A 14,271-nucleotide genomic window follows, 5' to 3' on the forward strand; every position below is an offset into this window, starting at 1 on the left:
CATCTTTAAAAAATATTTTTAAAAATAACCAATATAAAAAAATAGCTTACAGTATGTGTATATATATATATATATATATATATATATATATATATATATATTCAAATGTTGTATTAAATTTATCTAAATATAAAAAGCAACTTTTACTATGCCTATATAAATTATTAAATAATTATATGAATAATTGACTTTAAACTAGGATAGAAAAAGTTATTGTAACACAATTATTAAAGTGGTACTCTTAATTTACAACAACAAAAAAATCTGAATAATTAAATTTCATGAACTGGAACACAATTAAAATAAAAACAACCAAATGAAACTACAAACAACATAAAATAAAAAGCACACAAAATGAAAACAGACAGTAACTGAAATCAGAAATTATTTTAATTACGTTTATTTATAAACAGTTTACTATAAATAAGAAATTCCTGAATACTATTAAAATAACAACCAAATCAACTTGCAATGACATAAAATTAAACATTAGACATAAAAATTAAAAAATTAGGCATAAAAGCAACAGTAAAAAATACTGTATATCTAACAATTTTGTCAAAATCAGCTGGGCTAGGCTCCATCTCCCTTGAACCCTTGAGTCTATCAGCGATCCAGAAAACGGATGGCGAGATTAAATGCAACTGCAGAATTTGAGGGAAAAGATTGATTAATCTTATCCAGTACAAGAATAAGTGTGCATGCAGATCTTGCCAGCTGACCTGATCTTAACTCTTAAGACACACACACATACACAAATGGCGTCCAGAGATTGGCCATCAGCTAATGGGATGACAGGTGGCCAGTTAATCCTCGGGGACCAAGAAATGGCACACCCGCGACACTCGCTCTCTTGCGCACGCACGCCATATTGATGCCACAGGTTGTTTCACTGAAACACACTTGTTCCCTGGACGGCTGTTGAAGGAACGTAAAAGATGTCGGGAGGAAAACGGGATGCTACTTAGCTGCAAAGAAGACAACGCCATTTAAAGGTAGAAAATGGGAAATTTCTAATTCACCCCAATGGTAGTGTTGTGTATACCGTATGAGAGGTGGCCCCCAAAGACCACATCAGCAGTTCGTGAACCTCTTCTAAAAAATACCCCACTAGTGAAAGGACTTTGTTTTTTTTAGGAATGTTGTTGTAATGATATCTTAAAATGTAAACACTGGTGTTGCTCTGTTACCTACCTTTAATGAAACTTAAACCATGATCAGTCTTGTACATAAATAAATATAATGGCATTTAATGATGACAGGTTACTTGGGAAAATTTATTTCAGAAATGTGTATCGGCCTTCCACTTACTGTCCTAAACATGCGTTCACTCAAAGCCAACAACGAGATGCTCTAAAGTGCACAAACTAGCCAGAATTACTGATCCGCACGCTGGCTGTTGAGTTTGACATTTTTCATTTACCAATTCACTGCTAACCCATTAAAAATAGATCTTTGATATTTAGCTTGCTAGCCACACACTCAGGGGATTGTTTTTTAAAATGGAGACCTCCCTTTGACAAATTGCATGTGCTAGCCCCGAGCCCTAACCTTAACAATCACAGCAGATTGCCTTACCTCAACCAAAATCCAACTCAAACCTACAGTATTCTATAAAAGCAACTCTTGACCCTCAAAAACAGGTCTGAACTTGTGGGGTCCACCAAAACGGTCCTCACAAGTGCAAGATAGCCACACAAAGACAGTAAAACAGGGGTGTCCAAACTCGGTCCTCAAGGGCCGGTCGTTATCGGGCTTCTGCCGATCTTGCTGATGAGCTGATCATTTAAATCGGGTGTGTCAGGGAAAGAAACCAAGAAAACATGCAGGATATTTGATTAGCAATTTTGATTAGCATAACCAAAGTAATCTGCTCAAAACACAGAAAAATCATCAAATTTTGTTCCCTACTCAAGATATTCTATGGTCTTTTTGTTTTTAGGTTGTTACCATGGCAACAAGACCTGTGCGCCCCCATTCCGAAGTCTACCCGTCGGTGTGCTGTTCCGTCAGTCCATCCGTGTCCTACTCCAGTTTGACAGAGGGACCAGCGGACGACAGCGATGCCCACACGCCCATCTTCACCGTCTCCAAAAGCGCCATGGATGTCTTCACGCGTGACCCGGCGTGGACCGGCACAGACTTGCGGCGCAGCTCCAGCGCCAACACTGAACAGAGCCCCGTGCAGGAGCTACACGGGTGGCGGCAGGTGGGCAGCCTACAGTCGCCCGACGCCCACAACCAACTCGCCCTGAGCGAGCGCTGGGTGGCCAATATGCGGCGCTGGAGCCGCTGCAGCGGCGGAGGCAGCGCGCAGAGCCGCAGCAGCACACCTGACACAGTGGTATGGGGCGGCGGCACGTCGCGGCACGCCAGCCTGACGAGGGACGTAGCCTGTTGCGCCGCGCCGAGCTCGCCCGGCACTCTTGCCTCCTCGCCGTTTATCTCCCCGTTGCTGACGCCCACTCTGGATCTTTACGCTTCGTCCCCGGCGTCCAGCGCCACGCTGGTACCCGAGCAGGGAAACTCCCCAGGGTCCTCTTTGGCGTCCACCACCTTACCTCCGGAGACCTTCTTCCGGGCGACAAGTTCGGAAGATGAGGCCCTCCCCAGTAACCGTCTGCTTTACTTCCAGTATCCCTCCCCAATTGCATCATCCGTGTGCTCAGAAGAAGGCGCATCACCTTTCTTCAAATGCCTGACGGACGAGGAGACGCTTCCCGTGTCCGATCCCCCGGCTCGAGGGTCATGTTCAGCAGATGAGGAGCTGGAACCGGATGAGGGAACTTCGGTGTGCCGCCTCCAGTTACCGTGGCAACCGCAGCCAAGAAGTTCGCCTCTGGTCTCCTCCCTGAGTGACTCGCTTCTGCATGAGGCGTGCAGATGCTCCAGGGGAGGTGCCCCAAGGGAGCTCTTCCTCAAGGAGAAGGCCCAGCGGGAAATAGTGGACACGGCCGTGCAGACAGATTCCTGGTTGGACACCTCCCACTCCCTCCTAGGCTCGCCGCCTGGATCCAAACTGGATCTGAAGGCCTCGGTGGGCTCCAACTCCAACCTAGTGTCACCCTCCTCCAGCATGTTCCCGCCCAGCGAGGGAGAGGAGGAAGAGAAGCCGAAAGAGGTTCAAGAGCGCAGAAGGTCGTGTCTTAAGGCGCAGGCCGGGGAAGAGAAGGAAGGGCCGGGGGGGAGGAGGAGGAGCAGCATGAAACAGGTGCAGTGGGATGAAGACGGGATGACGTGGGACGTCCACGGCGCGTCCCTGGAGCCGGAGGTGCTAACAGAGGCCATCCGGAAACACCTGGAGCTCCACAACAGCCCGCAAGCTGTCAAACGGCCCTCCAAGAAGAAAACCAAAGCACCCAAACCTCCGGCTCCTCCTTCCGTGGCGCTCCCTGACACCACGATTCTTCCGGCCAATGGAGGGGAGGTAACGCAAGACGGTGAAGGCGAAACCCAGGAGGCGCTTCGTAAAGCGAGCAGAGCGGAGGAAGGAGAGGCGGGAAATGACAAGATTCCAAAATCCCCCGCACTCTCGCACGGAACCATCCGGAAGAGGAGTGTGATGAGGTCACTGAGACCGGGATGGTGTGGAGGCTCCAAAAAGGAAAACGATTATGATTAAAGATGAGATTCATTAACCCCACAGGGGAAACATTCAGTGGCTACAGTTGCAAAGGGCAGTGCAAGAGATTACAAATGTACAGATTATCATTAAATAAAAAAAATAGATGAAAAACGTTACTGGCTTGGTAAAACTCTCAGCTGCATTATTTTCAAACAACAATTTGTTTACACAACTGAAATTGAAAGTGTTCTTTTTGTATTAGTTTATTAATGGACTGAGTATATATGGCTGCTTCTCACTTTGATGCTCTTTGCACAGACAGAACTAAAATAACTTCTTTATTGCATTATTTTCTTCATTTCATTTTCAGTTTTTAGTAATTATTACGGCTACATCTCTAGAAATAAATCCAATTTCACTCTGATATATTATTTATCCCCTGCAAAGAATAGCAAATCAGTGCCGTACTGATGAGTAGGAAGGAGTTGAAATGTCTCCTTGAAAATTGTATCTGTCTGTCTTACACTGCTTCTAACTCCTTCTACACTATGTTTTATGTATTATTATTTTATAGTATGGAATAATGACAATATAACTCTTCACACAACAATTATGAATACTGTCCCAGCCTGTCTTTCGTTTATTATGTAGCGTATAAGCACGCAATGATTTAACATTTATGCAATTGTCAGAATTATCAAAAGGAGACAGGAAACAGAATGAAAAATATTGACATTTTTATCGTCGTATTTCTGAGAGAAAGTGTCAAATATTGTCCCGCCTTCTAAAATTTTCGAACCGCTCCAATGATAGCGTAAAATGTGGAATGTAGAATGATGCGGGTGTCCCTAATTTTCTGCTCTGTAGCTTGCGTCAACTTGCTGAACTGTATTGAGGGACTGTGATCATTCAGCTTTTCAGATGAGCGTGCACATTCTCGGACTAAAACAAAAAAAAAAAGCAGCAAATACTCGCCAGTGAATTCCATTATGCACCTATATTCACACCATACACAAGAGGCAAACATTATCCCTACATAGAATCCAATACTATAAGAATATTGTGTTAAATATTTAGTTGTTTATCGCCAGATGTCATTTAAAGGTCACCGTGCCACTGTACTACGTCACATGACATGATATTTGTGTACACCGACTCGTACTAATGCATCTGTGTGTGTGAAAGGCCTTTTTTTGTGGAAAGTCATCGCTGCAGGAGAACAATCCAGTGCGCCGTTGTGGTCCAGCTCATTGTGTCTTTGAGTGTATGTGTGTGTACCTGCTGCTATAAATACGGCGGGTTTTGCGCGGCCAGGCCATTTTGCATGGAAGAAGATGGCTGCTGCGCTTCATGTTGTGTGTTTGCTGATGCTGCCCCTGCTCAGTGAGGCCGCGTACACATACATGCCTCGCAAGCAGCATAAGATGTTACACCTTGGTGAGAAAACACACACGCAGATAATAATTAATAACGTGGATGACAACATGGGTTGTGTGTTTTCTTGTAGACTGGCCCAAAGACTGCGGGATGGCTCATTACAAGCCCAACATGGTCGAGAGGATCGTGTCAGGCAACGAGGCCAGACCGCATTCATGGCCGTGGCAGGTTTCGCTGCAGGTACGTAAACATGTTCACAGCCAGCCTTGTAAGATTCAAGAGTTTTATAGTCCTATGCATGGTAATACAACACAATGAAATTCTTATTTCACTAACTTCCCTGAGTAGACTACGTTCCATAATCGAGCAAATAATAAAGTAGGCAATAAAACAAAAAAAGGAGTAATAATGAACCACTGATAAATGAATAGACTTACATTCTGAGCATATTATGGGGTAGATGGAGTGGAAGGAATTGTATATATATTAGGATGATAGTGCAAAATATGATGTATTTAACAGCTTTCCTGTTCAGGATTAATTGAAAATTAACATCATTATAAGCAAGCAATTTACATAGGAAGTAAATCCATAAAATTTCTATTTTGACTATTGTTAGTTGTATATTTAGACATTTAGAAGTAAATTCATGACTCAATAAAGGGAAATGCACTTACGCAGTATTTATTTATTTTTTCATTTTGCTGATGTTTTGATTAAAAATTTTTCAAGAGGTACGTTACATGATTAAATATATCATTTCTTAAATAAAAAAGTAGAAACTTTTTGCTCCTAAATTTTCAGTTTACCCTAGTCATTTTTAATGTCATATTTACAACAACTTTATTCTCTTGAAACCCAAAAGGAAAATATTTAAAATGAGCACTTTTTCCATAGTGTTTCAACAATTCTTTGGATTTAATTTTCTTATGAATTTATTTTTATAAAATTAAACATTTACTTCATTATTTATTCAGTACTTAGGCTCCATGTCTGACAAGTTCAAAATGCTGCATGTTATAGTTTCTTATACATTTCAAAAAATTATAAATCCTTTGATTATAAAGAGCTTCTACAAAGCGAGGAACCGGAAAACTCCCTCTCGTCACAAACAAAATAATCACTTTGTATTTAACTTAAATTAAATATAACTGAAATGTGAGCATTGTGTAAATGATCAAATTGTTTATAATGCCACAGTAGCTTACAGTAATAATTTCTTTTACGAATAAAACCAGTCTCATTAGCGAACACACGGTGCTTCTGTCTTCTACTCATGATGGTGATACTTGGAGAGCTAAATATTTTTCAAGGTGCAAGTTGGTGTCAATATTTTGAGTAGAGAGGGCTTAATGAGATTTCTTCCTTTTGTTTATGTCAGGTTCGTCCCAGAGGAAGTAAACATCACATTCACGTCTGTGGAGGGACTCTGATCCACAAGAATTGGATCCTCACAGCTGCTCATTGCTTCCAAAAGTAAGGCGAAGAAAAAAAAAAAATAAAGCACATTTTGACAGTTCGAAAGGAAAAATGAACTTGCTCTCCAGAGGCAAGGCAGAGGACGCCGGCTCCTGGAGGATCGTGATGGGCAAGCACCGGCTGAGGCGCTCGGAAACGGCCGAGAGGGTCTTCCCCGTGAAGCGCATCTACCGGCATGAGAAGTTCCGCTACCCGGCGCACAGCGAGCTGGACTACGACATCGCCCTGGTGAAGGCCGCCGCCGACATCCTCCCGTCCAACTTCATCCGCTACGCCTGCCTGCCGCGCAAGCAGAACAGACTCAAGCCGGGACACGACTGCTGGGTGACCGGATGGGGCGACACCCGAGGTGAGCGTCAACATCGCACAGAACGGACAAAAGTATTGGTACACACGGTGAGCGGGAGACCTCTTCGTTCAGGCCTCTTAGAACAGCGGTGTCAAACGTGCGACCAGCGTGCCAGATCCGGCACTCAAGATGAATTTGTGACGCATTAAAAAAGAAATAGGACCCAAACAATTAGTCTACTATCGGTAATCAAATAACGAAACGTCTTAGTTTAACAAGCAATGCCCTAATGCGAAGATATTTTTTCCGTTCTTTTTTAGTTCATATTATGTTTTCTATATAAAATATGCCTTCCTAGAACAAATAAATTTCGATTGTCGTTTCCTACAATTTAAGAAAAAATGATATAGCAGGATGTGTAGAAGACCTACTTGAAAATATTTTCCTCTATGGGGTCCCCAAACATTCTTTTGAGCAAACAGATATGTTAAATAGTCCCAAAGTATATTGTAATTATTTTAATTCTATCTACTACCAATGTTTTGTGAGGCTATGGTTCAGGATAAAATAATTCCAAGTGCACACTTACCTTGTTTTTGATGAGCTTTGGTAAACAGCAAACACCACGAGATACAATTGATGCCTTTGTAAGAACTTAACTGCATGGAAAAATGTCTCAAAACACGACCAAACAACTTAATTGGACTTAATTGCATGGAAAAATGTCTCAAAACAATACCAAACAACGTTAAAAAAAATAATTTCAATTAAATCTTTTTTTTTTTTTTTTTTTACAGAGTAAAACTGGGCCTGCTTAGTTGAATAGAAAGCTTTTTTGTATTAATAATGGCAAAAGGTGGATACACACAAACTTAATGTCTTTTATTATTTCTAAATGTGTATTTTATTATAAAAACATTTAGACCGATTAGTTGATGCAAATATACAGTTTCCTGAGGAATAACAAGTTCTCATTGCTGTTGGACTGCAGCCCTTATATGTACTATCTTTATTTTAGTGAGACATTTTGGGCAATAGTGTGCTGTGAGAAAGTTTGGAGAGCGAGTGATGAAAAGTCAAATGACGTTATTTGAAATACTCCAGGTGGGAAGGAGAACGTTTCCCTGGCAGAGACCCTTAACCAAGCCCGCCTCCCCATCATCGACTTCAAAACATGTCGTCAGAAGAAGTTCTGGGGAGACCGCGTGCGAGATTCCATGATCTGCGCCGGATTCAGGGACACCGAGGATCCGCCCGCCGCCTGTCAGGTTAGTTTCTGCCGCCGCGGAATAAAAACTATAAATCAGAGCGTTGTTTTCTTTTTCTCAGGGCGACTCGGGCGGTCCTCTCCTGTGCCAGCTGGGCCGCGAGCGCTGGGAGGTCCATGGCGTGGTGAGCTTCGGCCCCATTGGCTGCACAGTGGAGAACAAGCCCAGCGTCTTCACCCGCACCGGCGCCTACATCCCTTGGATTGAGGCCACGCGAATCCGAGACTTCTTCCTGCACTGACGTCGCTTCCGCGGCAATAAAACGTTTGCTTTTTTTAAACGGTTCTTCCTCGGGATTTATTAAATCAAATGATGGGAGGAACATACTCGTCTTCCGGTACAGATTCTAATGATGATCATCGTAAAATAAATACAAGTGTAGCACTGACTGTAAGGCAAAGTTCATCATTAAAAGATCCACTTGGAGTCCTGCAGCCACACACATATATTCGCATACACACAACAAGCACTTCCATCCCAGAGTCTGCGCACTGCCTCCTGGAGAAAGTTTGGCCCTAATGTCAGAAGAAAAGGAGGATGAGGAGAAGGAATTCAGTAAAGCCTAGAGGAGGAGGAGGGTGACGACGTTCCAATCAGGTGGTCCCAGTTGTTGTAAACGGCATAGGCGCCAGACAAGGCCAGACCGGCCAGACCCCCTCGGGCCACACCCTTCAGACCACCTACCAAAGCATAAAAAGTGGACTTAAAAAGTCTGCACACCCCAAATGAAATTCCAGGATTTCGTATTGTGCATAAAGCAAAAGTTTTCGGGGCCATGCACCTTTGTTACTTCTTAACGCAATAGATACATACCAGCTGCCTTGAAGAGCATCCCCGTTAGCGTGCCAGCTGCTATTGTGTTGATGTCGTCCTCTGCTCCTCGGGCCTTCTCAATCACCACACCGAACGCGCTGTACAACAAGGCTGTGAATGTACAACAGACGTCAATGCCACATCAATGTGCTTGAATATAGTCTCCAAACGGTCTTACCTACTGAACCCAAAGTGTTGGCCCATGAAGCTCCTTGCCTTGTCACCATGTTGATGATCCTGGTGAAAAAAACACAACGTTTTGAATGTGATCCTTAAAATACATAAGAGAGCTGCACAGAGAGGTGATGCAGAACATTAGATTCCATACTCACTGCACATTTCGCGGTTTGGACCAAGCCATGTCTCTGGTTTCCTTCAGACCCATCCTGAGACCATTTAAAGCACCAAATGAAGCCCCTGTAACACGAATGAGGGAAAAATAAAGAAAAGAAAATGCTTAAGTGGAAATAGTATGAGCAGAAAAGAAGCTCAGGGTTCTAAAAGTGTCACACTGATCCACCTGCTTGCTATAAATAACCATAATAAGATTTTTTATTTTACCTGTGATGCAGGAACCTCCAATTGTGAAGAAAGCAAGCTCGAACCTTCCTCTCGTCTTATTAGCGCCTGTAGGCAGAATGAACTCGTCTGTGTCCTGAAAACGAACATTAGTTGATCAGTTTCATTACTGTACATTGTATGATTTTAATATTTGTATACCTGAATCAGGTAACGAGGGTCAACGTTAAGGTAGGGCGACAAGGGGCTCATTCCAGTCACTAAAATGACAAAAACAACACAAATATCAACTAACTCGCATGCTAGGTATTTAGCCGCAAAGCTAGCTGCAGTGCAATCAGGTTGCTTACATGGAACACCGGCGAGCTCTGTGTTGGAATATTCCGGCGCTCCGCCACCGAAAAGGCCACCGAGACTTGCCTTAAGGCCCCCGGAGCCCTGTGAGTTGTTGTCCATATCTGTGTAGATGGTGCGATTTTTTTTTCTTTGATAAAAGTCCTTGGCTTGGCGGAGGAAAGCTAATTGTGATGCAACAATCAAGATGATCCACGCCGAGTCGTTCAACTCAACGTCAATATAACAAGGACAATAATATACTTGTCTGACCGTGTGTATTTTTCAAAACGAGCGCATCTTACGAAAGAAAAGCAGCATTTCTGTTTCGAAAACTCGTTTTGTCATCCCCTGACCTCCACGCACAGCAGCTGCATGCGCTTGCCGTAAAGTAGTTCTGTCATATTACGTCAACACGGGGTCACCAAAGAAAGAGTGAAAGGCCGCGATGTTGTTATGACATCCATATAAGACTTGAAATTTAAAATGATTGAATCAATATAATCATTAAAAGCGTGTTTTAACCGTTTGACGTGAGAACTGTCACTATAGGAATTAAAAAAAAATCGTGCTCAGTTTTACGTTAGTTGAGGACAAACTACGGCAGTTATCCCCTATGTCGAAAACGGAGTAACATTGACAGTTATTTTTATGTTGGTATAGCAAGAAGGGGTTTGCATTTAAAGTTTTATCTACTTCAAAATGTACAGTAGATTTTCCAAAATGGTTATTTACATTTGAAACACGTCAACCAAATAATTTTTGTTCAGCCAATAGAGGGAGACGCAGCACACGTTTCTCTGTTTTAAATGTAAATTCTCACAAAATGTTTTCTTACATATATATATATATATATATATATATATATATATATATATATATATATATATATATATATATATATATATATATATATATATATATATATATATATATATATATATATTTTTTTTTTTATATATATATATATATATTTATATATATATATATATATATATATATATATATATATATATATATATATATATATATATATATATATATATATATATATATATATATATATTACAATTATTGTATCGTTGCCCTTACATGTTTTTGTGGTACATTAATTATTATCAAGTAATGGTTGTAAGCAGGAATATCTTTCTTATATATGTAAGTATAACCATGTATTACAAATTACAGTTACTTTCTAGAAATGGTATGAAACCTCAAATGTGCGATAGATTTTTTTATATGCATCAGTTATAGTGAATATTTCATTCTGTGGCTCATGGATCTCAATGAGTCGCCAAACTGTCAAGAGTACAGCAAGTCTATTCACAGTGAGCCATTTCCAGTGCATACTTATTTTGAACATAAAATTTGTCTAACTATTCTTTCATTTTCTTTTTGTAGCTTCTACATTCCGTCCAAATCTGCCAGCTCCATTAACAATATCATCATCATCATCATCCATCTTTCCACAAATCCCCACAACACACGTATAATGCAAGCAGCATACAGCATCAGGTAAAAAAATACTTTTTCTCTGCACTGCTCTCTACCTATTACATCAGGTGAGTATTATGACGTTATAGTTTGTGATCCTATGTAACAATCATAATAATTAATGATACATTAAAATAGGAAACTACAATTTTGCCATTTCAGTGATATAAATTAAATAAATTAATTAATATTTAATAATAATTAATAGGTTTATTAAATAAACAATTAAAATTAAACAAAAAAATTAAACACATTTATTTGAATTTTATCTTGATATTTTTTTGTTTTGTTCTAATGAAAACAGCATTTACTTCCAATCTTACATTGTAGTTTAGTGTAGCATGCAGTTCATATTTGCTGCACTAGAGAGCAACAGAGAGTTAACAATGAGGACCATGTGAAGAAGAGTTTAATACTGTTGATTTTGTGCTCTTGGGTGACAGTTTTTTTTTTTCACTCCTCCACCTTTCCAACCACAATACAGAGCAATCAGTGTCGTTTATCGGAAGCTAATGACATTATCTCTTTTAATGTGAACACCTATGGAGATTGCATTAACACTGGCAGATGCAGCATTTCATCACCATCCTTATGGTATTTAGCCCCACAGTTAGGTAACAGTTGGTTACCCTGGCCACATGGTTGTTTAGTTTCACACTTGATGGATGTGCAGGCACTGTACTGTAGAAAATCAACTACGCACCTTTTAAAATCTTACCGTTTAACTTCAATGATTGAGTTCAGTTTTATGATCATTTGATTTGCTTGACGCAGAGAAGGCGTGATACTTGAATACATGTCAGGAGGCCTTGCCACACCTATATCCCATGATGCACCAATGAAACGGACCACACGCACGCTCTCATACGTGCACGTTTTCAAAACACGGCCCCCGTGGAGGCCCATCTGCTGCTCAAAGCGCCACTGAAGGAATTCAGTGTGCCGCTGCCGAATTTCCCGAATAACACAGGATTTTAGGCGGGTATTCTGCCATTGTGTGTGTGTGTGAGTGTGTGTGAGAGAAAGCGAGAGAGAGAGAGTGTGTGTGTATTCACAAGAGGCCAAGTGGAGCGATGAAGTTTGCCATTGTCGCCCAGTGTGGGTGTTTTTCAGACTCTCTGGCATCATCTGTGAGTTAGTGTTCTCTGTGTTGCTGCCCAGTGTGCCCACTGTCTTCCCACAATGCCCCATTCAGGCCCCGGGGCCTCTCTCTCCCACTCTCTCTCTTTCTCTATCTCTCTTTCGTCCTTTTTTGCACCCGTTAGGAGGAGGGGAGGCTATAATCATCAGCAAATTTTTGTGAAATAGCTGTGATGTCATCTTTTAATTTTGTTTTCATCCCCTCACACTCTCTCAGTTTCCTCCCGTCTTTCTTCCCTTTTCTCTGTCCTGAGCTCCCAAACACAAAAGACAAGGGGAGGCCGCGACAGGACCCCAGTGTATGCTGGTTGCCAAGGAGACGGTGAGACAGTGTCGGGTCTTTAAACTGCCCTCACTGAGTGGTGTGTGGAGTTTCTTGGAGGGGGGGGGGGGGGGGGCTTATTTACATGGGAAGAGGACAAGGGTGAGAGCGAGGATTGGAGGTTTTAAATACAACTTTTTTTTTCTTCCACACCAACTCCGTCGTTGCCGCTAAAATCATTCCGCCGCATCAAATATTTACCGAGCGGAGGAAATGTAGAGCTGTTCATTATGTGGAGAATGCATAGCAGTCTAAATCAACCTGTCACACACACGCACACACACTTTGATTGTGATGGGAGCCTTGGTGTGTGTTGGCTCGCTGGCTGGAGCTGACTGCAGAATACATTAGCCAAGCGATTTAACCCTCCTCTTTTGTCGGATTGACCCGTTTTAAGATGAAGAAATACAAGAGAAATTAAAACTGCTCTTAATAGAGACCCCTTTTGAATGGGAAATCATTCCACACTTTTGATGACATGCAAAGTATGGACGAGAGAAAAAATCAACGCCGTTTTCAGTGCAATTTGTCTCCAACTTGGCAAATGTATAAAATTGTCATAGAAATAACCAAAATGGTCAACTTCTTTTACAAATTGGGTCATGGGTCATTCAAGCTTTTTTTGTTAAGTAGATGTCCATCCAATTTCATGTTGATCTGTGAAACTGGTATTGAAGGCTTAAGGAATTTAAGGTATCCTTTTGTAGTTTTTGCCCACTGAAAAATTAAAATTACAGTTCACGTATTGACAAGAGCTCACTGTGTTTAGTGGCACCTTGATTTATGAGTTCCTCAACTTACTTTTTTTTTTTGTTACTGTATGAGCCTCAATCAATTTAGGCTATATAATGCTCTTGCATGTGGGAAAGGAGAGTCTCCATGAGCTTTTTGACAGTCAATGGAACAAACAGTCAAAAACACAAATTCAAAATGAGAACACTTTAAAGGAGCAGCTGTAGCCCATAGCTCAGGCCTTGATGCTCACACAAAACCAACTGTTGATGTCACTATTAGCCCCCACCTCCCTTAAAGGCACACATATCACACGTGAATATTTCTACTGCTAGGTATCTCTTGAGAAGTAATTGTAACGCAATGGAACCTTTCTTATTTCATTTAGAATGAATAAATCGAATACACTGACAATGGATTCAAAGTAACACCATTTTAATATTGTTTATTTTTCAATATTGTTTGTATTTCTTTTGATCCTCTTTGGATATTTTTTACAGTACATTTGTATTGTCTTGAAATAACAACATTTCTGTTGAATTTCATGTTGTTCAGTGAAACTGTCCAGAGAGGCTACTCAAGAAAATGCATTCTCACCAGTATACACGATCATGAGTTTTTAATTATCGTATTTTCCGCACTATAAGGCGCGCCGGATTATAAGGCGCACCCTCAATTAATGACATATTTTAAAACGTTTTCAATCACAATACAGTAATACTCAAAGTAATAACAATAATAACTCAAATAATAACACTAGTCTCAATAGCATAATAACTCAATGTCAATATGAGCAACCTTGTTCAACTGTAAACACACAAAAGTAACAGGTAAAGCTTACTTTATCGGTTCATTCCCCATCTACGAATCCCAATCTCAAAATTGATCCATATATAAGGCGCACCTGATTATAAGGCGCACCATCAGCTTTTAAAAAAAA

At 41.0% G+C, this 14,271-nt stretch overlaps 3 protein-coding genes across 3 annotated transcripts; 2 read left to right on the forward strand and 1 right to left on the reverse strand.

Moving 5' to 3' along the window:
* The first annotated feature begins 272 nt into the window (after positions 1–272).
* Positions 273–3,633, forward strand: LOC148409589 (uncharacterized). Its single transcript, XM_088439497.1, has 2 exons — positions 273–995; positions 1,943–3,633. Exon 2 carries the CDS (start codon positions 1,952–1,954, stop codon positions 3,620–3,622), a length of 1,671 nt encoding a protein of 556 aa, XP_088295623.1. The 5' UTR covers positions 273–995; positions 1,943–1,951; the 3' UTR covers positions 3,623–3,633.
* Positions 3,634–4,755: 1,122 nt separating this feature from the next.
* Positions 4,756–8,366, forward strand: LOC148409590 (chymotrypsin-like elastase family member 2A). Its single transcript, XM_088439498.1, has 6 exons — positions 4,756–5,002; positions 5,073–5,182; positions 6,324–6,418; positions 6,490–6,770; positions 7,815–7,978; positions 8,040–8,366. Exons 1-6 carry the CDS (start codon positions 4,900–4,902, stop codon positions 8,217–8,219), a joined length of 933 nt encoding a protein of 310 aa, XP_088295624.1. The 5' UTR covers positions 4,756–4,899; the 3' UTR covers positions 8,220–8,366.
* timm23a (translocase of inner mitochondrial membrane 23 homolog a (yeast)) lies at positions 7,591–10,115 on the reverse strand. The gene is made up of 7 exons (XM_088439499.1): positions 9,661–10,115; positions 9,512–9,570; positions 9,353–9,446; positions 9,124–9,208; positions 8,970–9,028; positions 8,792–8,902; positions 7,591–8,658 (listed from the first exon to the last, which is right to left on the reverse strand). The coding sequence occupies exons 1-7, from the start codon at positions 9,764–9,766 to the stop codon at positions 8,531–8,533; spliced, it is 642 nt and encodes a 213-aa protein (XP_088295625.1). The 5' UTR covers positions 9,767–10,115; the 3' UTR covers positions 7,591–8,530.
* Positions 10,116–14,271: the final 4,156 nt, after the last annotated feature.

Source organism: Hippichthys cyanospilos, chromosome 17 (assembly GCF_059441005.1).
Source record: "Hippichthys cyanospilos isolate Australia breed blue-spotted pipefish chromosome 17, RoL_Hcya_1.0, whole genome shotgun sequence".
NCBI lineage: Eukaryota > Metazoa > Chordata > Actinopteri > Syngnathiformes > Syngnathidae > Hippichthys > Hippichthys cyanospilos.